At 40.6% G+C, this 27,435-nt stretch overlaps 3 protein-coding genes and 1 non-coding gene across 4 annotated transcripts in view; 2 read left to right on the top strand and 2 right to left on the bottom strand.

Annotated features, from left to right (window-relative positions):
- The first annotated feature begins 5,931 nt into the window (after positions 1-5,931).
- Positions 5,932-8,570, top strand: Ics (ras suppressor protein 1). The gene is made up of 8 exons (XM_076384017.1): positions 5,932-6,076; positions 6,428-6,478; positions 6,557-6,677; positions 6,760-6,878; positions 6,941-7,023; positions 7,107-7,221; positions 7,357-7,489; positions 7,580-8,570. Exons 1-8 carry the CDS (start codon positions 5,932-5,934, stop codon positions 7,668-7,670), a joined length of 858 nt encoding a protein of 285 aa, XP_076240132.1. The 3' UTR covers positions 7,671-8,570.
- LOC143182790 (tubulin alpha-1 chain) lies at positions 5,971-11,258 on the top strand. The gene is made up of 5 exons (XM_076384016.1): positions 5,971-5,988; positions 9,221-9,437; positions 9,690-10,519; positions 10,808-10,971; positions 11,129-11,258. Exons 1-5 carry the CDS (start codon positions 5,971-5,973, stop codon positions 11,256-11,258), a joined length of 1,359 nt encoding a protein of 452 aa, XP_076240131.1.
- Positions 8,238-8,319, bottom strand: Trnas-gcu (transfer RNA serine (anticodon GCU)). The gene has a single exon. It is a non-coding gene; the product is annotated as a tRNA-Ser (tRNA).
- Positions 11,259-18,403: 7,145 nt separating the features above from the next.
- Positions 18,404-27,435, bottom strand: part of Neur (E3 ubiquitin-protein ligase neur) — a 73,683-nt gene continuing 64,651 nt past the window's right edge. Inside the window, exons 2-4 of the mRNA XM_076384212.1 lie at positions 23,481-23,647; positions 20,334-20,902; positions 18,404-19,635 (exon numbers count right to left, since the gene is read on the bottom strand). Of these exons, the coding sequence (XP_076240327.1) occupies positions 18,507-19,635; positions 20,334-20,902; positions 23,481-23,647 (1,865 nt within the window). The 3' untranslated portion in view covers positions 18,404-18,506. The remainder of the gene's footprint in view (positions 19,636-20,333; positions 20,903-23,480; positions 23,648-27,435) is intronic.

Genomic DNA, 27,435 nt, shown 5'->3' with positions numbered 1-27,435 from the left:
TTGTCGACGTCCTGTATCACTTTGTAATTGCATCTTGGTTTAATAACACGCAGTAAGGTTGCACATGGTTATAGGGAACAGATGTCTTATAGCCTCTCTTCTTATGCGTTTACTTTAACACTTAGCATACCCAGATGGAGTTATATTATTTGAAGACTTCAATATCTACTATTTCCACAAAAGTATTAATTCCAAGTTTTCAAATTCGACTTACTAGACTTAACAGTTTAGTTAATTTATATACATCAAACTTAAGGTAAATGTCCCAATACCAGGACGCTTAAGATCTGTCCTAGTAACTGAACATACTATTTTATGATAACATTCTTTGTTTTTTATTAGCAGTACTGGTCTTATATCAAAATTTAAGCTTATAGTGAATTAAAACTAGCGTCAGTGTCCAGGTATCGGGACATGGTCAACTACTAAAACATTTACCTTAATTGTTATATTTTCAATCGTAATAAAACCACGTGCTAAAGTTTCTGTACACAAAAAACCCCAAACAAACCGTGTGAAAAGTAAATCAGATTAAGGAAGATTAATGAATAGTACTTGTGAACGTAAAAGGCAGTTCACCACGGTCAATTACTGTCATTACGGCATAATAGAAAGAAACTCCGCGACGTTCGATCTCGAGGCGCTTTGAACAGCGGCGAGAACGTTTTTCACGAGCTGTGTAACGAGATTTGCTTTTTCACGTGGCGAGACCGGTCATGGTGACGGTAAATTGACCGATAATGTTGCTTGGCACTGATTGCCGGATAGCAATGATGGATGCACGAGGGGCGCCCCTCGGCACGGTCTGTCCTTTACCATGTACGCCAAGGTCGCTAACCTTGCCGAGCCCTCGGGTACTCTTTGGCGCCACACTCTCTTCGTACTTTTAGCCTGGCTCTGTGTTGCGTTGTCCCGGCTGCGGACGGAACACCGCGTTCAACTTGCTCGAACGGAACGTCGTAGTTCTAATTGTAACTTCAAATCCTTCGGGGCATAGAGAATTTATACGCACGTGGTAAGGGACAGGAGCAGATTATAAGTGTGCGTGTAATCGATACGTGGTTCAGAGAAGACGCTATGTTGTTTTCGTTGCCTTCCCTTTACACTTTTTTTTTAATTGCTTTTTCTTTAGACTTTTTTAAATTTCCTGATATTGTTACTGTTACTGTTCAATGAAACTAGAGGTGTAGTGTACGTGAATAGTTTTGTAGTGTTCCTTTCCTATTGTGTTGTACCTAATTTTGTAATATATTACAGTGTGTGGCATTTATAATACAAACTTTGTGCACTGAAATTTTGCACAAAAATATGTAAGTACTAAAAAAAGTACTTATTCTGAATATAATGATTAAAAGAGTCGATGGTTCTTATTTTAAGTATTATCTGTAAAATACCGTTCGAATTGTTGGGTAGGAAAGTTTTACCCGATTTCCCTGTAACAGAAATTCCAAAAGGACGATCATGAACTTCAATAAAATAAATCGGTGTCAATCAACAGCCGGAAGGTATATGTTTTCGGTCCTTGATCTCGTTTTCTTTCAACAGCCACGAGTAAAACCTTTTTTCTCTCGTTTTTTGCTCTTATTATCGCTAATATCACTGATCGCACATCGCTGTTCCACTCAAAAACCATCGTGGAATGCGAGCCGCTCCGATTTCAACCGCAGTTCGACCGGGCAAAAATTCTTAACATTACTAAAACCGGACGATGAGGTTATCGAATCATCCCGCTCAATATCGGCCTATAATTATGAGAAATAATTACGTAAACCGCTTTTTTTTATCTCCGTTAATTAGCCACACGCGAGTTCGACATTGGATTATAATCGTAGATTATCCTTCGTTTTTGTCTGGCAATCAAACTATCATTTTCATTATGTCTTACCTCGATCATTTGAAATTATACAGGTAGATATATAAAACTAATAATCTATTAATAAAAATTACTGCGTCATAATCAATTTATTGGTACATGTTTCACCTGAAAGTGAAGCAACATTTTTCGTCTTAGAAACTAAAAATGGACACAGAGACTCAAAATTTGTAATGTTCAAGAAATAAAAATTGTGGGTCTTAATAATTTCTGGAACTCCAGAGATGGAGTCCTCTATTTTTCTAGAGGCTCAGCAGTATGTATATTGTAATGTAACATAGAGAATAGAATGTATTGTATAATGTCGAGTATCGATTATAATGTAATATAGACTAAAGTTGAGTGTAGTGTAAGAACTGTAAGTAATACAAACATCTGTTGCGATGTAGTAAGTAGTACAGATCTAATATATTCAAACAATTGTCAGTAATACAGACCAATATGTGATGAACCATTTTCAGTAGTAGAAACCAATATATGGTCAGACATTCTTACATAAGTACTTAGTATGTGTACATAAAATTCCATCAATTCCTGTATTCAAAATCTATACTCTTGACCACTCAGAAGATCAATTCATTTTGCATGTCAGATCTATATGTGTATGTATATGTGTCGACATTTTAGAGCATGCGATACAGTCTCCCATAAGCACTGATCTCTATATGTACTGGATATTTTATGGTCCTAAATTCTTGTGACTATTTAAACTCCGCCATTGTTGAGAATGAACCATATACGCCATCTACGTGGAGTTTGTAATACTAAGATTTTCTGGCTATGCACCGACATTGGAGCCACATGCATCGACGAGCATAGAATAAGTCACAAATGAGTACACAAGATAGACTGGACATTTAGTGGATTTTCGTGTCTTGCGTTCTGAAATATCGACTTCTCGAAAAACCCCTAGTTTTCGAGCGCCCTCTGCGATTTTCGAGCGGTAGATGTAGGAAACGTACCATTTCCATCACTGGTGCTGGTAATGTCAGCAAACGAGAAAATATTCCTACCTTATCATCCAATATACAAAGTATCCCATTAAACTGTTCTCTTTATTCATCCTTGTAATTTCAAGTAATAAGTGAAAATTTTATTTCCAGAAGATATATTATTGCAAAAAACGTGACAGAGCGACAATATTTATTCTAAATGAGAAGCCTAATTTTTTACGGCTAAATTCACTACGAAAAGGAATCCTACGTAAAAATACAAAGGTATATTCACTTATTTCGAAATTCATCACTTTTGGAATTCCCACCACCCGAAGAATTTCTCTGATTGCTCCTTCATCCTCCCTGAGAGAGCATAAATACACCTGCAGGAGCACGAATGTCTTAGTCGTCGCGGGTCTTCCTAAGGGTGCGGATCTTCCTCGGAAACTACTGCGGGGGGAGTCTCGTAGGACGTGGACGGTGGTCTAGCGTGCCCATTAAACAGCTTTATTGAATACTGTACAGAAATAAAACATGTATTCACACTATATGACAATTTCGTAAAATTCAATAAAGAAAAATTTTCCACAAACACATTAGAAATTATTGACAGCCCAATTCCCTTACTTTCCCCAAACATCCGAAATTTCCGAGATTTCTTGGAACTTGACGTCAAATTCCAGGAATTTTCGAGTTGGTGGGAACATCGAATACCTCCTCGGTACTTATGTTCTCCTGATACAAAATCGCAATTTCGGCATTCGGAATTTCTTGGAACTTGACGTCAAATTCCAGGAATTTTCGAGGTGGCGGGAACATCGAATACCTCCTCGGTACTTATGTTCTCCTGATACAAAATCGCAATTTCGGCTTTCGGAATTTCTTGGAACTTGACGTCAAATTCCAAGAATTTTCGAGCTGGCGGGAACATCGAATACCTCCTCGGTACTTATGTTCTCCTGATACAAAATCGCAATTTCGGCATTCGGAATTTCTTGGAAGTTGACGTCAAATTCCAGGAATTTTCGAGCTGGCGGGAACATCGAATACCTCCTCGGTACTTATGTTCTCCTGATACAAAATCGCAATTTCGGCATTCGGAATTTCTTGGAACTTGACGTCAAATTCCAGGAATTTTCGAGGTGGCGGGAACATCGAATACCTCCTCGGTACTTATGTTCTCCTGATACAAAATCGCAATTTCGGCATTCGGAATTTCTTGGAAGTTGACGTCAAATTCCAGGAATTTTCGAGCTGGCGGGAACATCGAATACCTCCTCGGTACTTATGTTCTCCTGATACAAAATCGCAATTTCGGCATTCGGAATTTCTTGGAACTTGACGTCAAATTCCAGGAATTTTCGAGGTGGCGGGAACATCGAATACCTCCTCGGTACTTATGTTCTCCTGATACAAAATCGCAATTTCGGCTTTCGGAATTTCTTGGAACTTGACGTCAAATTCCAAGAATTTTCGAGCTGGCGGGAACATCGAATACCTCCTCGGTACTTATGTTCTCCTGATACAAAATCGCAATTTCGGCATTCGGAATTTCTTGGAACTTGACGTCAAATTCCAAGAATTTTCGAGCTGGCGGGAACATCGAATACCTCCTCGGTACTTATGTTCTCCTGATACAAAATCGCAATTTCGGCATTCGGAATTTCTTGGAAGTTGACGTCAAATTCCAGGAATTTTCGAGCTGGCGGGAACATCGAATACCTCCTCGGTACTTATGTTCTCCTGATACAAAATCGCAATTTCGGCTTTCGGAATTTCTTGGAACTTGACGTCAAATTCCAAGAATTTTCGAGCTGGCGGGAACATCGAATACCTCCTCGGTACTTATGTTCTCCTGATACAAAATCGCAATTTCGGCATTCGGAATTTCTTGGAACTTGACGTCAAATTCCAGGAATTTTCGAGCTGGCGGGAACATCGAATACCTCCTCGGTACTTATGTTCTCCTGATACAAAATCGCAATTTCGGCATTCGGAATTTCTTGGAACTTGACGTCAAATTCCAGGAATTTTCGAGGTGGCGGGAACATCGAATACCTCCTCGGTACTTATGTTCTCCTGATACAAAATCGCAATTTCGGCATTCGGAATTTCTTGGAACTTGACGTCAAATTCCAGGAATTTTCGAGCTGGCGGGAACATCGAATACCTCCTCGGTACTTATGTTCTCCTGATACAAAATCGCAATTTCGGCTTTCGGAATTTCTTGGAACTTGACGTCAAATTCCAAGAATTTTCGAGCTGGCGGGAACATCGAATACCTCCTCGGTACTTATGTTCTCCTGATACCAGTTTGCCATGCGGCAACTGAGTGACGCTTATATTAGCGCAGCAAGAAAAGACACTCGTGACAAAGAATTACTATTGGTAGTAGGACAATATGACGTACTTGAACATTGTATGATATCAGGCGCAGCGTGTTGCGTGTTGCTGAATGATGGTGTTGGGTCTCTTCTCTCTTCGACAGGCGAATGTGCAGGTAGCGCTGCCGCGTCTTTACCATGGTTCTGAATATACCGCCATCTATTGTACACGAAATTTACTGAGATATTTCTACTTACGTGTATGTTGGAATGTTGATAAAATTGCTATGACAGAAGATGTACTAATTTACAAACGGAAATCTGTGACAAAATTGTCGGAAATATTGATGGGTCGCCATAATTTAATTCATATTAAAAACAGAAGAAGTTTGACACAAGATTTCATAAGATGATATCTATGTTATACCTTATCTATGTTATACCTTATCTATGTTATACCTTATCGATGCTTATGCCTTCATGCTTATATTACAATTGTATTCTTATGCGACGCTGCATTTTATTAAAGAATATATATAATATCATATATTAGGTAGTCAGTATCTATTCTATTACAAATATTCAGGATGACTAAAACGTCCTTAGACTTAGATCCTTACATACATATTTTGGGTCTAAATCTTTGAGATCCGAGGGCTCCATCTGTCGGTGATCTATGTTAATAAATCTCTAGACAGAATAAAGCAATCAGTCTACTTGGGTGCATGTAGTCATAGAAGTACGCATGTTTATTTAAAGTCGTCTGACGTGTTGGTACATACATGCAATTGCGCGCGCAATGAATCAAGCACCAGTGTCGTGTATTCCAGCCGGGAAGATGTCGAAGGCAAAGAAGGTCCTCGACGAGGCCCGCGAAATCCAAAATCCCGAGCTTGATCTCGCAGATAAGGGTATTTCGACGTTCGAAGAAATGCCTGGATTGCGTGAGTCTTCCATGCTGTCGTGGACTCTCTTTCCGTTTGCCAAATTAGGCAACTTGTCTTGACTAGTTTTTGGAGCGGATGGAAATCCGAGGAGGCCATTTGTCATTTGCCCACGCGGTGGGCGGGTCGACGCATGCGCAACAAATTATTTACGATAATAATAATAATATGAAAATATTATGAAAATAATAATATGAATATCAAAGTTACTATTCTTCTTGATTTCTATAAACTTTATTAACAATGTAACGTCTTAAAATTAGAACGGTTGTTATAATATCTTATTAAACAATATCCTTTGTGATTAATGTAATGTTTATATTTATAAATGTTTGTATCTGTTTCATACAGTTAATATGATCAACATAACCAGGTTGACTTTAAGTCACAATAAAATTCAAGGTAAATTGCTATAGTGCAAAGAATACCTGCATCAAACCATAAATTACATTATTTGGATACATACTTTTTGTTACATAGCTGTACCACCAGGTCTTGCAAATTTAGTCAATTTGGAGATATTGAATCTGTTTAATAATCATATAACTGAGCTTCCCATCTCATTATCGCAGATGCCAAAATTAAGGATTCTCAATGTGGGGTAAGCTTCTTTGTGATTGCTAGATTAATTATGGATGTTTTATACAAATCTTCAGAAACATATACTCTACAAACATTTACAGAATGAACAAATTAGATGTACTTCCACGTGGATTTGGTGCATTTCCAGTACTAGAAGTTCTAGATTTAACATACAATAATTTGAGCGAGAAAAATCTTCCAGGAAACTTTTTTATGATGGGTCAGTACAGTATTTAAATTTCCTTTTCTATATATATATCACTATATTAATTTCATTTACAGAGACATTGAGGGCACTTTATTTGGCTGATAATGACTTTGAATATTTACCTCCTGAAATTGGACACCTAAAGAATTTGCAAATTGTAAGTGCAATATGTTCCTATAATAAGTAAATTTTGTCTCCATTGTCCAGTAATGTATAATTAATACTTTGATTGTATCTCAGCTTGTTTTAAGAGAGAATGATTTAGTTGAATTACCAAAAGAAATTGGAGAACTGACACGATTGAGAGAGTTACATATTCAAGGGAATCGATTAACAGTATTGCCACCAGAAATAGGTATGACCATATTAGAGTTAAAATTCTATTGTAACGGAATTATAAGAACAGGAGAATAATTAAGCTGAGAAATTTTTGATAATATTTTTACAAAAGTTGTATTTTGAAAGCATTAATCTTACAATTGCATTATAGGTAATCTAGATTTGATTAGCAATAAAGCAGTGTTTAGAATGGAATTCAACCCATGGGTAACTCCAATAGGAGATCAGCTGGAAGTTGGCATATCTCATGTAATGGATTATATTCGATCAGAAACATATAAATTGTAAGCATTAAACATTCTGTTTAAATGTTGTAAACATGTAATATAGGCTCAAATTACTGTATACTATTATGTAATTATTTTCTTTTCTAGTCTGTATAATCGACTCCAAAATCCTGAAAAACCCAAGCAACTGCCACCGATTGTAAACGACAAGAGTAAGAAAATTTCCCGCATGCGTTGACAATGAAACAAGAAACGAAACTAACACTCACATGATTGTAACCTCGAACTAACTCTTAACATGTTCTGTTTTAATTAACTCACTGCCTCTAACCTCCTACATTAAAATGTACAACGCAATGAAAACAGTGCCTTAACTGATATCTAATGTATACAAAACTATATTTTTATCTTGCATTGAAATTTTTAATGTATAAATGTAATATGTACACATATAATTTATATATTGTATTTATGTAATATACGATTGTATTATCTAAATCTGTTATTTAAAGAATCGTTAAATAATATTTTTATAATGACTAGTAAATAATTTGTGCAATAAATCGTGCTTTAGAATAGAGTAATTATTTCTTTTCATTCAGGAAAAAATTTTCCTTTATTATAATTTTGATTGAAATCACTTCTCTTAAATCACAGTTGATTTAGCGCAAATGGTAACTAAACAATGTTTTGATAACATCAATAACACGATTTTACAGAGATTTTATTTTTCACGCGAATGCACTGTTTTCGATTTTAATTTTTGTAAATTAAGTGAATTTATAATTTAAGTAAAAAAAATACTCGACGAGGATGGGATTCGAACCCACGCGTGCAGAGCACATTGGATTAGCAGTCCAACGCCTTAACCTCTCGGCCACCTCGTCAGCGTGTACAGTATCTGAAACTGTGGTTGGAACAGGGGTAAACACCCCTTACGAAATGAAGCTAAATATTTTCGAATAATACTATTAAAAGTTTGCCAAAAATTCAGGAAAATTTTAAGAGAATATTTCATTTCAATCTAAACGAAAAATGAACAGTTATAAATCTTTCATATTCTAATAAATTGTTTATGCTAAAATAATAATTTAACTGTAAAAAAATGAACTATCTTGTAATTTTAATTCATACAGGGTATAAGTATTAACAAGCTGAAGACTATTACACTTATTTCAATTTTGTTTCATATAGGAAGATTATATCATTTTATCGTAAAAAAATTCATAAGCAAATACAAGCACAACGAAATTTTAATAAGTTTATTGTTGGCTATCTAATTCTGTACAAACTTCAAATAAATAAATCATTAAATTCAAAATATTCTTGGTATTCTCTTTATTCCTACCCCTCCTTTAAGATATTTATTAAAAAATAACTACTATGAAATAATTTCCAATTTCATCATAAATATATAAAAATCACTCCAGCGTATAGTGATTAAATAAATTCATGATATTAAATTCTATGCATTAAAGTTATTATAAATTATACTCACGATTGTCTCCCAGCAACGAAAACAAAATTCCCGAACAGAACATCTCGTTTATTCAGTTGGATTCGGACGTTCATACTGTCAACGTCGTTCGTTAATTTCGTCTTCCCTTCCCTTATACCTTTAACAAACCATCAAAATGGTAATTATTTAGTCATCTAATTCTACACGTTAATAATTCACATCAAATACAGATTAAATCGTATTAAAGTTAAAGCTCTGGAGGGTCTCATATAAATCAGGCATTGCTCCATTCAAAATCGAGATTGAGTGAATTTCTTTCAATTTATTAGCGAGAAGTACTGTCAGTCCACATCGGCCAAGGCGGCGTCCAAATGGGCAACGCGTGTTGGGAACTGTATTGCCTAGAACACGGCATACAACCTGATGGATGTCTTCCACCTCAGAGCTGTTCCAGTGACGAAGGCTTCCAAACCTTCTTCAGTGAAACTGGCGGTGGCAAATACGTTCCACGAGCAGTATTTTTGGACCTTGAACCCACAGTAATAGGTAAACCCTCGATCCCCAGTAATCAACCCTCCCCCAAGCACTCTCTCCACTTTCAGCGAATGCAAAAGTAAAACTAATTATAGAAATCTGCTTTTAAATAATGAATTTTAAATACGCGACATATTGCAAAGGCAAATTAAATGTTCTTACTAAATAAAGAAACCTACTGTAAAATAAATTAAAAACACACTTGAAATCTTCCTCAGTTTTTCAAAAACACATTTCCGACACAATCACTCACCCCTCCTTTAGACGAAGTCCGAACCGGAACCTACCACCAGCTCTTCCACCCGGAGCAGTTAATCTCTGGCAAAGAGGACGCCGCGAATAATTACGCCAGAGGACACTACACCTTAGGAAAAGAGATAATCGACCTGGTCCTCGACAGAATCCGTAAAATCGCGGACATGTGCAGCGGTCTGCAGGGTTTCCTGATCTTCCACGCGTTTGGCGGCGGCACAGGGTCAGGGTTCACGAGCCTGCTGATGGAACGTCTCTCGATGGACTATGGGAAGAAGGCCAAGCTCGAGTTTGCCATTTATCCGTCCCCACAGATTTCCACCGCGGTGGTGGAGCCTTACAACGCGATCCTCACAACACACACGACCCTCGAGCACTCGGACTGCGCGTTCCTCGTGGACAACGAGGCGATTTACGATATTTGCAGGCGGAACTTGGATATCGAGCGACCAACTTATACGAACCTGAACCGATTAATTGGACAGATCGTCTCCTCCATCACTGCCTCGCTGAGGTTCGACGGGGCGCTGAATGTCGACTTGACGGAGTTCCAGACGAACCTGGTCCCATACCCCAGAATTCACTTTCCCTTGGCGACGTACGCGCCAATCGTGTCCATCGAGAAAGCTTATCACGAACAACTGACAGTAATGGAGCTGACGTCGTCCTGCTTCGAGCCTGCTATGCAAATGGTCAAATGCAATCCGCAAAGGGGGAAGTATATGGCCTGCTGTTTACTGTACAGGGGTGACGTGGTACCTAAGGACGTGAACGCGTCCATCGCGACGATTAAGACGAAAAGGGCGATACAGTTTGTTGATTGGTGTCCTACTGGGTTCAAGGTGAATTTTAGTATTCTTTCTTTGGTTTTCAGTTTATCTTTTCATTTAATTTTTTTTGTTTGGTGTTTGAGGGATGTCAGTTTAAGCTGAGGTAGTGTTACATACTAATTGAACAAGTCATGCAGTTCGTGTGTAGCTTATCTATTACTGTAAAATTTTAGGAACTGCTAATACAGACATGTTTCTTAACTGCGTGAAGATTTAAAAAATTCAATTTTTTATCATGGCTTGACTTACACCACTTTCATCATAATTTACCTGCACATCTATGTATGACTTTGTCCTCAGGTGGGTATCAATTATCAACCACCAACAGTAGTCCCAGGCGGTGATCTCGCGAAGGTACAACGAGCTATGGCGATGCTCGCAAACACAACTGCAATTGCAGAAGCGTGGACCAGGTTAAACAGGAAGTTCGATTTGATGTTCGGGAAACGTGCATTTGTGCACTGGTAATACTATTAAATTATATTTTGATGTAACATGAAATAACTTTGCCTAAACTTGGAATACAATTTTTATTCTTGTTAATATACCTCTGTGATAAGAAACATTTTTTCTCAATTTAATATTATCAGACATATTTATGAATAAATAAATATTATACAGGTATGTCCAAGAAAGCATGGACGAAAGTGAATTCAATGAAGCGCGGGAAGATTTAGCTGCGCTGGAAAAGGATTATGAAGAAGTTGGCATGGACTCGACAGATGCTGGTGAAGGCGAAGACGAAAATTGAACGAACACAAACATCCTGGCAAGACGTAGTTTTGCCACTGGATCAATTCACGAGAACGAACGAATCATATCTTTTGTACAAAGTATACACTGTTTTTGTCGATTTTATTTGTACTTGTCCTGTACATTGTTTTAGTATTTACTTTATTTTTGTAATTGTAAATATACAATATTTTTATATTGTGAGTTTATATACTTGCTTTTTAATGTGTCTTTATATTTGTTCATACCTATCCTATATGTCTTGTGAAATAGCTGTTAATTCGTATTTCGGTAAAATTGTAAACATTAATGATTGATTCTTTTACGTGAAAAGAAGTTGTACTTTTAATATTATTTAAAGATTTAAAACCTTTAAATCTTCGAGTATCAAAAGATTCTTCATTTAATCATTTAGCTATTGGTAACTGTCAGCTCAACTCCAGTTGCTTCCACTTTTACCAGATTTTTACCAAGTACGCTTTAAATACATTCCAAGGATATTTGGCTGACTGAGTCTGGATATGGTTACCTTATAAAAAAAAATAAATATTGACGATTCATGGAAGAACATATTTAATAATCAACAATTCTTCATATGAAATGGTACAGAATACTAAATTGAAAACCTCTACATTGAACGCTAAACAAAAAAACTAATTCAGAAAATTTCCATTCGCAAGAGGGGAGAGAGTGAGCATGAAAGAACACGAGTCGATGGTTCGCAGATATTACAGGCTTTTTATTGTGTAGAACAGCACGCGGCTGCGCGAATTATATTACATATGTATAAATTTGTATCGGCATCTTTACAAGTTAGGTTCACGTTGAGAACTCTTATCGCGCTTAGAAGAAATATTTCATCTCAGAGGAGAGGGGGGGCATATCTGATGGTAATGGACATAACGTATTTACCGCGACGCAACGGACAGCACACTCGAATTTAACGATATGTAAAACATACGAGCACAACATACACGTCCCTTCCATTTGGATAACGCACGTTACAAAACCTTTCTCTGTCTGTAGGTGTGATTTCTGCGCGTTTTGTGCGTATCACGTCGAGTGTTTAAAAACGAAACGAAAAAAAACGGAAACTAAACAAAAAAAGAAATCGTACAGAAGATCTTAGATGAATGTCCTCGCGTAACAATCGAAAAAGAAAATCCTGAAACTCTGGCTGTCGACGCGTGCTCGCTGATCAAGTTCGTCGAATTGTACAAAAGGTCCCGTACGAAAAGAAACATAGCGATGGCGGTGGGGGGAAGAACAAGCGATACCGACGAACGCAAAAACATCGATCGATCGGGTATACACATCGATACATATCGGTAATGCTGACACGACGACGACACAACGACCCGGGTTGACATCAACGAGAGCGTCTGTGCATCGTTAGGAGTCATCGATTGAATCCTAACGTTTCCAACAGCGTTAACTTTCATATCTTCCAAAAAGAAACCGTATCTCTCCGATTCCATTCATCGAACCGTAGATTTTCCTCGATCGCAAAATTAATCTCGGGAAGGATCGATCATCGCGGGAAATTTTCGCTTGGACGCCTCTCATCGACGCCGAACGCGACATGTTACAATAAATTCTATCGTTAATAGAGTAATAATCTAATAAAAAGATTCTCGATGGCGCGCGCATCGACGCGGCGGCTCGGCACGCGCGATAATCTGCAAACTTTTTCTTTCGCTTATTAAAACTTTGTATATTTTATAAAATTTCTCTTCTATCTTTCTCTCTCTCTCACGCTCTCTTTCAATCTCTCTATTATCCTCTCTCTCTCCCTCCCTCTCACGCTCTACCGTTTTTTTTTCTTCCTCTCTAATATCGCCTCTCTATCTCTCTTTCTCTCCCAAATCATCACGCTTCCTCATATCTCATCGTTTCTTTTTTGGATTGGCAGGCGTGTTAAAGCTGCCGCTCGCTGGACTAGAGATTTTTACTACTGCTTTATTGCGTATCCGTTTTTTCTTTATTTTTATCATCTCGAGAAGGACCATTCCCTTTCTCATCTTTCTTCTCCTCTCTGTCGCTTCGCTCTCGCGTACCATACTCCGCCAACGGCTAGGAAACACCGCGAATACCCGATCTCGTTCTTACCGACAGGCTTCGCTATCCTTTTCTCTCTCGTCCCTTACACTCACTCACTCTCTTTTACACTCTACAGTTTTTCTTGTCACTTTTCCAACGAATGTCTCGCAAGCTTTTCCACGGAGAACTCGTTCATCGGATCTGCTCGACACACTTTGCTAGCGATTCTCTCTCGCCGATTTTTGGGGAACTCTGTCTCGCGACAAACGGCGAACGAGCAACTTCAATCAGACACTGACGATGCATTCGAATTTTAATTTACTGCGGTTTCATGTAGCTTCTTGGATAAAGTTTCTTGAGCTTTCTTGTGGAACTAGATAGAAGTACTTTTTGACAGCGCCCTATTTTTGGTGAAAGTTTATGGTGACTTTCAAAGTTCGTGCCGAAACTTATTCTCTATTAAGTCTACGTACATTTTTGGACTTCTAACGTATTAGAAAATGTAGAAGTCCTTTTTACGAAAACTATATACTTGTAATGAACTTAGTGTACTGTTGTTATACTTTCTTAAATATATATAATTGTGAGTGGATGATTTCCAAAGATTTTGTTCTCCCTAAAGTAGACATTACGAGTATACAGAATTCGTGAGTGATTGCAAGATTGCTACATTTTTTGAAGTATTATGGTTGCTCGTTGACACGTTTTCGCACCTCTCGCTTCTCGTCTCTGATAAGTCATTATATTTCATATAAGACCTATCTTTTGAAATGTTAAACATTAGTTTTTACATCTCTTCAATAATGGATAGAGATGAACAGAACTGATAGATTTTCCATTCCAAGAATGCTCTATTAAAATTTACCACTTCTGAGTCCTCTGATATTAACAGTTAAACATTAAAATCAGCGTTTCAGCCCCATTATTAAACCATGCTGTGAGGATGAACCATTAAATAAATTAGAATTAGTAGAAAGAGTTACACTGGGTGTCCCTCGTAACTGGAACAGGCTGTACCTCCTAAATGGTTGGGAATAAAAGAAGATGTTATAAGTAAAAGTTAAATTGTATCAGACTGTGCATAATATCCAACTAATTCTATGCATCTTTGTGACTCGGTGCATCATAAAAATGCAACTGAATTTTTTAAAAAAATGTAAACCTATGTTTCTGATTGCATCAATCAATGCAATTTCTTGTGCTCTAATAAAAATGCTAACATACTTATGCTCTGAACTTATTCGTTAGGAAGTTATCGAAGCTGAAAATTCTCTGAATGATTTTAGTCTCTCAGTAAGTATTCCGTAGTAGCTACGTTATGTTCCATTACAATGTTTGTAAATATGAAGCACCTACTAATACTAGTCACTGTAAGATTAAGATTTCCATCAGTAACTATTCACTACCCGTGTGTGCTCGTTTGCCGACCCAGTGTTTCGAAATCATGGCATTTACGAATAGAGAAGCAGTTGATATGTTCATTTTGTTTAGCAAATGCAATCAAAATGGTACTGACGCTGCAGGGCTGTATCGAGAGGCATATCCCAATCGTCAACAGCCCTCGCGTGTATTCGTACCCTATTACTAATCTTGAGGAGCTCCAACAACGCATTCAGCAAGAAATATCCAAAATTACAGAAAGGGACATCAGGAATGTGTTACGCAACGTCAAGAAAAGTGTTTCAACTGCAATGGTGAACCATTCGAACACTTGTTGTAACGTAGGTACCCCAGAACACTTGTCGAGAGACCGAAATAATTCAGAGAACTTTTAGCTTCAATAACTTCCTAACGAATAAGTTTAGGGCATAAGAATGTTAGTACTTTTATTAGAGCACAAGAAACTGCATCGATTGGTGCAGTCAGAAACATAGGTTTCCATTTTAAAAAAAAGTGCAGTTCCATTTTTCTGATGCACCGATGCACAAAGGTACATAAAACTAGTTGTATATTATGCACCGTCTGATACCATTGAACTTCTACTTATAATATGTTCTTCTATTCCCAACCGTTTAGGAGTTAGAACCTGTTCTAGTTGCGTAGGACACTCTGTATAAGAAGAGGTTCAACGAAGAAGCGAGAGAGCGAGCAAAATTGTTCTCAAATTTGACATCTGACGAGGTCGCGGCGACGACTGTCAGAACGAACGTCAGGAGACGAACTTCTGGTCAGGGCGATACATCTCTGTCGATCGAATGGAAAGAGCTCGGCGAGCAAACGGTCACGACACGACGATGACGACGACGACGATTACAAGAGGCGTCGACAATGTTTAATTAAGGCACGGCCTCGAGGACGTTCGTCTCTCGTCCGCCTGATCCTAGTAGGATTTGCAACGCGTCCGAGGGCCAGTGAAGGAAAAAACGTCGCCGCCCTTGGCACGTTTCGTTGCTGTACGAAAATAAAGTGATCTCGCGTAATAGAGAGAATTCCTCGCGGTCGAACGGGCCGTGAAACGAGATACATCGACAGAGTCGTTCCACGGCCCGTACTCTCGATTGTTCACGTCACAACGGAGCCAGTGGACAACCGTGCAAACAAATTGCAACGTAGATCCTGTTAAATGGTTGGTCTCTAACTTTTAAAGGTCAGACGAAGCGGATGCAAGGTCCAGTTGAACATTTTTGGGCGAAAACATTGGCCTTTCGTTCTAGAAACTGACAGTATATCTTACTATATTGATTAAAATGTGATGGCAGAGTTTAGACAAGAACGTAAGAAGCTCCTTTTTTTGTATTAGGTCACAGCGATTCGTGATGTTTCAAGGCTAAAAGAAAATCCTTTTTATAAAAATGGAACATGTAAATTGGTAATTGGACTGGAGAAGTCACGTAACAAAATGGCAGTTAGGTTACTCATTAAAATAGATCACAGTCAAATGTATTTTATGTTGCATTCTTTTTTAAGAAACATTACGAATGGATGGCCTAATGTAAGTGTCTGTTTAGATATACTTATTGGTAGCTATAACTGTAGGTCAATCTTGTTCAAAAATATGCTCATCAAGATATGCTTCTTTCATTGAGAAACGTTCTTGTTCAGTTTTGTTAACTATTCCAGATGAATTATTAAGAATAATCATAATACAGAATTTACTTATTTTAGATAAGGGTGCTCATTAGACACTTACTACAAAATACTATTCTAATAATAAGAGTCACCATTTCATACGACAAGTTGTTCTCCAATTAACAGGTTAATCGCGCAGTACGAATAAGAAGACATAATTAAATCGACCACGCGAGACGCTGACAGGTTCTATAAATCGCTTTTAGTCCATAACAAGTGAGGAGTCAGGGTGCCAAGTGGTGACTACACTGGATCAGATATCAAAATTCAGTTTTCGAGCTCCTAGAAGCTAAGCTTCCACTCTTCACAGAACAAACTTGATCTTCCAGTCGCATCGAATTCAGCAAAATCGAATCGTACTCGCACCGTTTGGCTCCCAGGTTCCTCAAATAATGTCTTTTTAGTCATTAACACTGATAAAAGCCTCTAAACCTTTCTCGTCTCTTAGAACGCTACGCAACCTAATATAGTAACTTCGCTTGTACTCTTGTCGATACAATTAGGAATCCAGTACGGAGGTCTGCGGTTAAAGATATACATAGACAACGTCTCAGGTGGTCGCTTCAATACGCTTCAAACTGATTCAATTCCGAGAGGATTCACCAAGACAAATCCTATTATGTTCCAATCAATTCACCTATCGTTACGCTGCTGCAATTGCCACTGGCTCTCTCAGTAGTCTACGACAGTGTACTCGTTTGTCTCTGACTTCATGAATTCGGTTTAAAAACTCGGTAACGCTATGTCTAAACGCATATCAAAAACCATCATCATCGTCCTTTAAGGCTGGGCTGCGTGGAGAAAGTGCGTGAGCTTGTTATCGAAAACGTACGCAGAGCGGGTGTGGGAGAACGTTCGCGCATTTCTTTGGTAACAGATTAATCGTAGCCGTTCCTACAAACGGCTCACATGTGGCGTGTAACTCCGCTTACAGCTTAACACGTTTGTGGTTAGTTTATATCCAAGCGTTATTGTCGAAAGTAACAAACGAGAAGGACAGGCGTCTGAAAAAGGCTCGCGCTGGCTAGAGGATGAGGACGTATCGATAGCCATCGATAGCGCGAAGCATCGGTCGTGTTCCGACTGCAAGAGTGGGGAAGAAGCGACGAAACGCGAACGAACAAAGAAAAAGAAGAACCGAGGGGCGAAGGGATCTTTTCCAAAGCGAAAAATCGAAGAGTCTAACACCTAGAGGCGCCCCTGGGCGCCTCGTCTGACACGCAAACAGATTCGCGACTACGTAATCATCACACAGAGTTGCGTTAAATTAAAGAGCCACAATCATACATGCTCGATCCCGACACGACGATGTTACTCTTGAGAGTAGGGACGAGTTAACGTCCGCTCTCGGTAAGAATGATAATATAATGACCACTATGATGTAGAATCGCACTAAACAATAATGTTACTAATATCAATAATAATAATAAAAATAATAATAATAACTAAAGGCTGAGAATAGCAGTAATTAGTAAGTGTAATGATAGTAACGGTAATAGTAATTCGCGACGGTAGCAATAATATATAATGTCAATTGTGAAAATATCTAAGTTCAATGTTACCTCTTCTCTCGTCCTCTCATTCATACCCTGTCTCTCTATCGCTCACTCACACGCTCATTCTCTGTCCTCTGTATGAGTCTCGAAAGCTCGCACGCGTACGTTCTTCAAGTCGCTCGCTTGGGAAAAACTTATTGTGTCCTTTCGTCAGCGATATCGAGCGAACTTCACCGACGTCACGACCGAAGATACCGAACCGACGACCTAAGACTATCATCGAGAGTCTCTACGACGGCGTCTCGTAATCTCGTCTCACGGTCCCATCGGTTCACAGCGGCGGTGTCACTGTCGCGTCTCCATCCCCCGTATATTCGCGTCTTAATTGACAAGAGTCACTGGACTTCGCTCTCCAAAGCGTTCCCCGTTTATCGCCAATAATCCTGAGAAATAGGTCCTGACCATCGCGACCTGCGCTCGACAATTCGATGAACAGCCGACTATCTGTCCGTCCGAACGATGAGAAGCGAAAGCGATCCAATATCGTGCTCGGAAGACTGGCCACGAGTAGAGAGCACGTTTTCCTGTTGCAGGGGAGACGAGCTAACGAACTAGGTAACGAATCAGCCCTTGGAGGTGTTCCTTCCGCGGAGCCCCGCTGTTCAGGATCTGTAGATACGGATAACGTCCCTGATGAGCGCCCTACAGAGAGGGCAGTGTCCGCCACCTTTGCCGCGCCATTGTTGGGTAGCGCAGGAGTAACACATACACATGTGACCGCACATGTAGAGGACACTGTCGATGCTTCTCTCGTAACAAATAGAACACTCGCTGGGCTGCCCTGGCGTGGGCTGGAGTCCTTCGCTCCACTGTTGCAGGTGAGAGGACGCCTGGGACGTCAGAGTTCCGTCGAGGCTTTGATAGTTGACTGGCTCCACATAAGTGGAGGAACCTGTACTAGCCATGGTGCCCGTCAGAGGTGGTGAAGATTGTCTGGAAGAGCTTGGATGCGACGTCGACGCCGCGGCAGCCGCTGGAAGATGTATGTGAGGGTTCCTGTGGCCCACGGAGGCGTAGGTGGGCTGGGCAGTGGGCCGCAAGGGCGGCGTTGGGTAGCCAGTCTGGGGAGGCAGGTTCACTACTAGAACGGTACCACCGCCGAGAGATGGCTTGAACTGCACCACTTCTGAGAATCTGGACAGCTCAGTGGCAGCGTTACTGTGGTTCGAGTGTTGCTGCTGCTGCTGCAGTTGTTGCTGTTGCTGCTGTTGCTGTTGCTGCTGGATGATAGTCGCTGGCGATGGATTGCTCTGTCGTTGTCGTGGAGGCGATGTCGGCCTGCTGGCTAGCATCCTGACACGCTGGGTGCTGCCATAAACGTCGACGAATGCCCACAGCTGCAAACTCTGGTCAACGTGCATCACAACGTTCGGTGGCCCACTGTTTTTGCTCATCTGAACCTCTCCGTAGTGGGTCACGGTGAAGGCGATCTCGTCGCCAGGCTGAGGGCAGGAGGCAACGTCTTTGGAAACCACCCAATACTCAGGACGATCTAAGAGAAGATCGCTGTCGTCAGGCAGGTCCTCCGCGGTGAGTCGCGCTGGATCGCAGGAAGTCAGGCCCAGAGCCAAAGCACCGACGTACATGGGCTCTGTGGCGAGGATCTGCACGACCAGTCGTTCCCCCAGCAGCAACGGTCGCTCCGTGAATGCGTAACCGTGACAGAATTCCGTGTCGGTGCGCGTCGCCACGCACTGTTGATTACTGAAGCAGATGTTCCTGCCCCGAGTCCTGGAAAAGAGGATCAGGATGCAATTAGAGAACTGTTTCCGCAAAAAGTGAACTTGGACAAACTAAACCCTAGACTACAGGTGTTACAGAGTTACTATATTAAGCTGCGTCTACACTACCTGTTATATAACTTTTTAAAAAACAGAGAAGAGACATGTATGTAGGATCGATGATTGAGGTTTCACGGTGTGAACAATGGGACAGCGGTCTTACTACTCGAAACTATATTTACTTAAACTAAGTCTTACACCTACGCCACGTTACGCCCGTTTTCGCTTTCGTTTCGCCTTTTCCGTACGACATTTCTTACACCTTGTTGTTATCCGCGTGCACTCGCATTCGGACTCACACGTACATTCACGCTACATCCACACTCGCACTCTTTTCTTCGGCTTCTACATGTATAACATATCTCTTTCTTGTTTTCTGAAAAGTTATATGACTCTCTTACATAGCGTGTAGACCTACAGACTTCAACAAGATAATATTTATTCATAAACAGGTAAAACCCTTTAGTGATCTATCTTTTAGATAATCTTCTTTATTAAGTAATCCATTTCTAGGGATGCAGCCATCTGCAAAGATCCCCATAACACCTGTGCCCCAGAATTTAGACTCAACTCGAGTCTGCTAACAAGCTCGATTGGCCCGCATTAAAGCTCACGAAACAAAAGGGGTACAGGGGTCTGAGCACTCACGAGTGGAAAGGTAGCGGCGTGAAGATGACACCGGCAGGCTGAAACCTGAGTCCAGGCAGCTCGACGTCGGGCTCATGATGGATCGACATGCTCTGCATGGACGGAACGATGATCCTCTCGACGTCCCTGCCGGCGTTGCTGGCATCATCCATGGCCGAGTGCCTGCTGTGCTGTGCATTGTCCTCGTTGCTATGCTCAGCGCCTCTCCTGATGTTGTTGAAGTGTTGCCTGTTGGGATCGACGAACTCGATGGCAGTGCTGTTACCGTACACGTCGATAATCGCCCACAGAGGGCCGCGGGTCTCCACGCCGCTGAAGAACAACCCCTTTTCCTCGCCATTTACGCCGAAATGAACGTCGCCAGCCGATGTGACGTAATAGAAGAGCACTGTGTCCTTCTCGGCTAACCTTTCGGCCAGAGCCTTCGCCCAGTAACCAGGCTTGTTGGTCAGGTCTGGACAGGCGTACCTTGGCAGGCAGTTCCTTAGATTGATTGGGTCGTTGCTTGTGAAACCAAACCTTATCACGCCACTCCAGTTGTTTGAGATTTCGAGGAATTTGACGCAGACCTGAAAAGGGAGAGACAATTGTCAGTAAAAATGTATATTCATTGTATTTTGGATAATGGAACTTGAAGAGAAAGGAGGTTGTATTTTGTAATCTTGAGACTGGCAAAAGAATGCTTGTGAAATATGACGAAATAATAAGATTCTCGTGCTTTATTGTTTTGTGTTTAAATTATTTCTATGATGTGTTTAAACCGCGACGTAAAGAATTTTTGGAGACTGAATAGAGTCTAGGATGTAGGGAAGCAGGAAATTCTTCAGAAGTTTCTAGCATACTCTTCTAAGTCTATATATCAAGGAGAAATGTCAAGTCGGCGTTCTTCATAAGACTGTGACCTACAAATTGATCATGAGGCCTAGTAGTATCCTTCCAATAGGAGCCCAGAGCTACCTAGACACATTGACCTTGCGTTCGTGGAACTCCATTTAAATTATATCTATCGTTCTCTTTGTACCACGTAAAGTCGGTACGCGTGGCACTATTCTTTGAATATTAACGAGTTCTAATAAATAATAAAAAATACCTACTAGAGCTAAAGGAATCCTACAATCCCTTCAAAATCATAAAAAAAATACCACAGGAATATTTTGTGAAAATTTTCAGTCTGCTCAAAATCGCGAGCAGAACAGGAAGGACAGACAGTAAAGCATGAATTTTGAATGATCACGACACCTGTCGCGTGAGATCGTCAGTGGCGTCACGCGAATATTGATCGCAGCGTTCCATAATTTAACACCCGGCATTCGTAGGTGTCGATTCCATGCCGACGATGTGGAATTAAAACAATCTCCATATCCCTTGAAATTAAAGAGTACGCCTTTCATTGAATTCAGGTGCTTCGCGCAGAAGGATTCTCTAATAAAAGAAGATGCTTATTTGGCATTCGTGACTTAACATGTTGCTTTTAATCCCACGATATCATTGCAAATTTAGCTGGTTTGACGAGGAAGAAGACGATTTCGCTACCAACTTCGGTAGCATTATACCACGAGACTGAACGTGACAAAAATCCCAAAGGTGATAGTCTATAATAGGGGAACTATTGCGAAATACCGAATTTGCATCGAAGGATGTTACTTTTCTGAGAGCGGAAAGTCTCTGCCAGTGACTTTGTTTTCTTACTCGAACCTGTTTTTGCAAATTATGACAGGAAACTGAGGATATACCTATTTTAAGATTCTTACTGAATAAAATGAATTAGGAAAGAGTATCAAATGTTCGCTGGTAAATGGAAAGCAAAACTTAGACATTACATGCCTTTGCGAAGTTTTAAAGATTGGTACACCCACGCAACTTCTCTATAAAGTATGCAAAGTCTAAGATCTAAGATCTCTTATTATTCTTTAGAGCTATGCAGAATACTAATAAGAATTTCTATTAAACTTTCCTATAAATATTTCGAATAATTAGTATACTACTATATAAAATCTTAAAATTTTAAACAGACTTATTAGTCAACACGAAAAGGAGATTATGTTAATACGTATCTCACAAGAACCACAAAATTTTCAGATTCCTAGTCCGATTTCCTAATACGGTCCTCAAATTCCTAAAGACTCCTTAAAGAATATCGAAAACCATCAAATTAATGACCCACCACCTCACAGTTGAGGAAGCAATTAATTACTAAATTCCAAAAAGGACTCAGCACCCAAACTTAAAATCTGAAAAAACTCAACTCCATTCACCTACTCAAAACGCCTAAATAAAACCCACGACCGACGAATCCCCGCTCGAACTAATCGCTGCCAATTAAGGCCCACCCATCGGGATCGCGAAAGAAACCGAGCAATTCTGTCAGTGAAAATCCAAATTCAAGGCGTTTAGTGAAATCCACGACGAACCTTCGAATGCCTCGCCCACGCTCCCCAGCGATCCCCTCGAACAGAGAGGCACGATGGACGAAAGGAGAGCGGCGACTCACGCAACTTCGTGCACACGCTTCACCGTGTTGCTACGCCGACTATTCGTGGATGGATAAGTTAGATATGGACAGTCGTTGCTGGTCGACGACGAGCGAACGCTAAACAGTCGGCCCACGTGAAATAGCTAGACCTCTTCAGGGTCGTTCGTTCGCTCGCTCGCTGCGAGCTTTCATAGACGGCGAATGCAAATGACGGAGTTCACCAAGTGGAACAAAAGTCACCCGATTCTCACAATTAACCGTCGCTCTGGCGTATACGATTTGCCAGGCGACGAGGAAACGCGGGAAAACGGTGTTTTCTCGGCGACAGAGGGGGGGAAATCTGTGGCGAGTGGCTTGGAGGGCTCGATTAATTGTCGGGCTCGTGTTGCGTACGAGAATTCGTAATGAGATAGGATTACGCGCGGCTTCGACGCTATTGCTGGTCGATGTGTTATTGGAGGAGAATGTGGTTTCTCCACTGATGGATAGTTTTTCTTTGCGGGACTGGTCGGTGAATAATCGGCTTTTTCTGTGGGAAATTCGTTTATGAAGCTGGGAGAGTTATACCTTGGGAATGAGTGGTATATGTATATGCTTGCCAAAGGAATATGAAGTGTTTGGTTTTCTGTTTCGGTTCGATGGAATAGATGTATGCATGTACTTTGGAAAGTTACCTTTTCACCTATTCGCACAGGTCTCGCGCTGAACGTGATACTCTTGCAGAAGCTCTCGAACCTTCTGGCGATGGTCCCGCCATTGCAGAGTCTGATGTTGTCACCATAGACTTGGTGGAACGTCAACGGTGGCAGGTTGTTGGTACCTGCACTGGACGATCTTGTGGCTGTAACGATAAAAAGACCCATTCGTTAAATATACTACTTTTTGATCGGTAACTAATAAATAATTGAAGAAACTAAATTATCCAGTTTCTAAGCTTAAAATGCCTGAAGAATGAATACAATTTTTGTATTTTCTCTCTTAATCACCTTCCAGTAAACCGAATTCTAAATGAAAAAAGTGGTCATACAGATCTTGCAAAAGTCTTGTAAATAGACTTTTGCAGGATCTGTTACAGACCTTCATAAAATTAACAAATGTAGCTTGACTACAGTAAGAGCAGCTTTGTTAAATCTACATTTCTATTAAACTGAGACCTGTTAAGGTACTTTTATAAATTCTACAAGAGACTTCAATAACTTCAACTTAACATTTTCCTCCATGTAAAAGTTACACAATGTAATCTTAACCACGTGGAAAAGAAAGGCATTACGCTTTAAGGGAACCCATGACACTCAATTCCAGGAAGAAAGACCTACGCGGAGGGCCTGGTCCAGGTAAACCCAGACCCAGAAATCGAAGACTTAAATCAAATCGTAGCAATGTCTCCACGGAGTTGGCCACAGATAATTAACGTACGTGTGGAAGAGGGTCAAGTCAACGAGTGGAGATACACCAAGAAATGATAGGTTTCTCCTATAATTTCGTGTAGAGGTCTCAGTGGATGGAAACTAATGGAAGGAAAGTGGTGTGGCGCTCCGTGAGCGGGAAATTCCTTCGAAGCAACTGCTTTGCATCAAACAAAAGCAGGAAAGAGGGGGAGGGAACAGGCTGGAGGAAAGGGAGAGATGGAATTCGATCGAGAAACTGAAATGCAAAACCACCTCTCGAAGCAGGCCGAGCGTTTCCACTTCGGTATTTCATAACTCCGACTCGCCGATCCGGAATATGCGGGAACAGAGCCAGGATATTCCCAGGGTGCATCCAGGATATTCCCAGACCGTGACCAGAGACGCCGCTGATATCGGTGATCCATATAAATCCACGAGACTGTTTGGTCCTTAATGCACGTTGAAGGAGTTAAAGCAGTTACCAAGTTTTGGGGAAAATTGGGAAAGCGTTCCTTTGCTAGTTTATGCTGGAGAAACTATACACATTTGGTGGTCTGAGTTTTGTACTTTTATTAGTAATATGGGTATTTGACTGTATTGAGCAATTTTGAGTGATAAGAACGAGTCGAGGCGTTACACGTGGGAGTGAAGAGGAAGTTGATAAAAGTTAACCGCGAAAATGGAGTTTTACAGAGATAACACTTTATCTACTACGTATTCTTTTAATCTGTTTTAGTCATCTTCATGGTCACTAAAAATTGTTATAAATGATATTACTAATAAGGTACTAATTTTAGAATATTTTCTATTAATTTAATAAATAGCCAATCTTTAAATCACTATTTAATCTTATAAAACCCCTTTTTAAGATATTCAAACTTAACGAAACTTCTTCCAACAGACAACTACACTTCAAACTATACAAAAGGACCCTACTAATAATCCACTAACACTATTAATCACAATATCACAATCCCTTCCATCGATCAAACTACTCACAATCAGAAGAGTCATCAACAAGTGTCAGCAGTGTCCCCCTTTTCAAACTCAAAAAAAAGAGAAGAAAAAATAATCAAATACCCAAAAATTAAATCTCACTAAATAATAATAAAACAAGAAGCAGTCTAAATAAAAAAGATAATAAAAGCTATCAAAGGATGATCGAAATCTGGATGTATACAAGCCACCAGTTCACGAACACTGTTCGTGAACTCAATTCACAAAATTTTTTCACCCTTACTTGATTTTTCCACGAACACTAAGACCAGTAAAGACAAACAAACACTTTCCAAAAAACTGAATATTCTTATTATTCGCGAACAGTTCACGAACTTCGATGTATTGGCACCTTAAGAAACGAGTGCGACCGACACGCGCGACAGCCAAGTTCCGACTGACTATCGATACGCGGGCAGTGTTGGTATCTCGTAGTCGATATCGTACGTGCGCCACGCACCGGAAACCGCACGTTCCGCGGCGGAAGCCGTCACAACACAAGGCGCATCGGCCCGAGGCGATACGCTTTCTCCGCGAGCGGATGCGCGCCGAAACCGCTAAGAACGACGGGGCAACAGGAAGTAACTGTGGACTGTGGAGGCACGGCCCTCGACTTTTGCGAGGCTTCGCCCTGACCGTTTCCTCTCCGCCCGCGATTGGCAGCACTGCACGCGCTGCAATTTTCCCAGGCGGCGTATACCCATTCCGCAATCCCTTTCAGAGACCGATATCGACGTTGGAAGGGGACCGGATTTCCACCGCGTTTCGGCGACTTCCGGTTACGGCAGGCGCTTTATGAAGTCATTTTTAATGACTTGCTTGTCGACTTTAATGGGCGAATATTTGAATATACGAGCGAGATATGTACTGTTAGGAGGTTGATACGAATCATTGTGGATTTTATTGCTAAGTACTTACGGCGTGGCTTCGGTGGGAAGTGTGTTGATTGAGAGATTGACATGTTTCCTTGTGAGAAGGAAGTCTTTGGTTCTTGACCTTTGTGGACTGTTCTGATAACTATTACATGTACTTAAGTATAATTGAATGAACTTTTATCTGTTAAGAGTGGAGGTAGTTAGGTAGCTACATTGTGTTCATATATGAATGCATGGCTGCAGTACTTACTACCCCTGGCAAAATGTTTTCGATCAAATCTAGCAAAATGAAGTTAGTTAAAAATATTGTCCCTTTTTAAATGTAAAATGATATTGCATGAACGATAAAACCTATGGGAATATTAGATAAGTTTGATACAGTAGTATTTTACATTTTCAAAAACTACGATGTTTTTAACTACATAATTTTGTATTTTATAAATTATATACTATAGTACTTTATAAATTAGTTTAGAAAAAAGTATTTAATAACATTTCTCCCTCCACCATATTAATCCAATGTAATTCAAAACTGTATCAGAAGCAGTAATTAGAATCAAAGAAGGAAGCCATAAATTTCCAAAATTCAAGATCACGTTGAGAAGTAACCGTTCCACTTCTCCACACTCTCGATACCGAGCCATCGATACACGGAACAACTAGTCACGAGGGAATATAGAAAAATCCCGCGTAACGCGGCAAGAACTTGCAGACCCGCATTTTAATTCGAGCCACGATTAATCCGCTAACGAACCGAAACGCGGGGCTCTGACGTCGCGAGAGAGATCAGCCGAGGCGGTCACGATCCACGGATCGGCAGCAAAAATACACGCGGATGGCGTGTTTCTCACGGTCCAGCTAAGGCGCGTATTATGAACCAGTCGGCCGCGATTGTAATTTCTAATTCATCCGTCACCCTGACCAAGCGTTTTCGTTTTTTCGAGCGAGACGTACCGTTACCGAGAGCCGCGTGCACGCCTCGCGACGTTGGAAACGCGAGGCTGGGCTACGTTTTCCAGGATCCGAGGGGAATTATCACCAGGGGATCGTTGTTATAACCGCGAGGCCAGAAACGATCGCGTGCATCCGACGAGAACCACGTTGCACCGCCCTTCTTCCGCTTTTTACACGTCCCTGCCTCGCGTGGAACTCGAAGCAGCTTCGCAAGGATCGAATGTCGGTCAGTCGTCTCGATGGGAAACGATTTCCTTCGTGATTTTAGGTTTGCTGCGGTTTGCCGATCTTTTCTTCCCTTTTTCCCGTAATTTAGCGCGAGTTCAAATTTGTACTGCATTTTGCTGCACCTCGTTCCCTCTTTTTTGAGCTCTTGATCCCTTTCTTTGGGCTTTTGTGTTTGGAATTGTTTGAAA

This window comes from Calliopsis andreniformis, chromosome 9, assembly GCF_051401765.1.
Source record: "Calliopsis andreniformis isolate RMS-2024a chromosome 9, iyCalAndr_principal, whole genome shotgun sequence".
NCBI lineage: Eukaryota > Metazoa > Arthropoda > Insecta > Hymenoptera > Andrenidae > Calliopsis > Calliopsis andreniformis.
The sequence above is the reverse complement of the archived record's forward strand: the minus strand, read 5'-3'. Positions and strand labels throughout refer to the sequence as shown.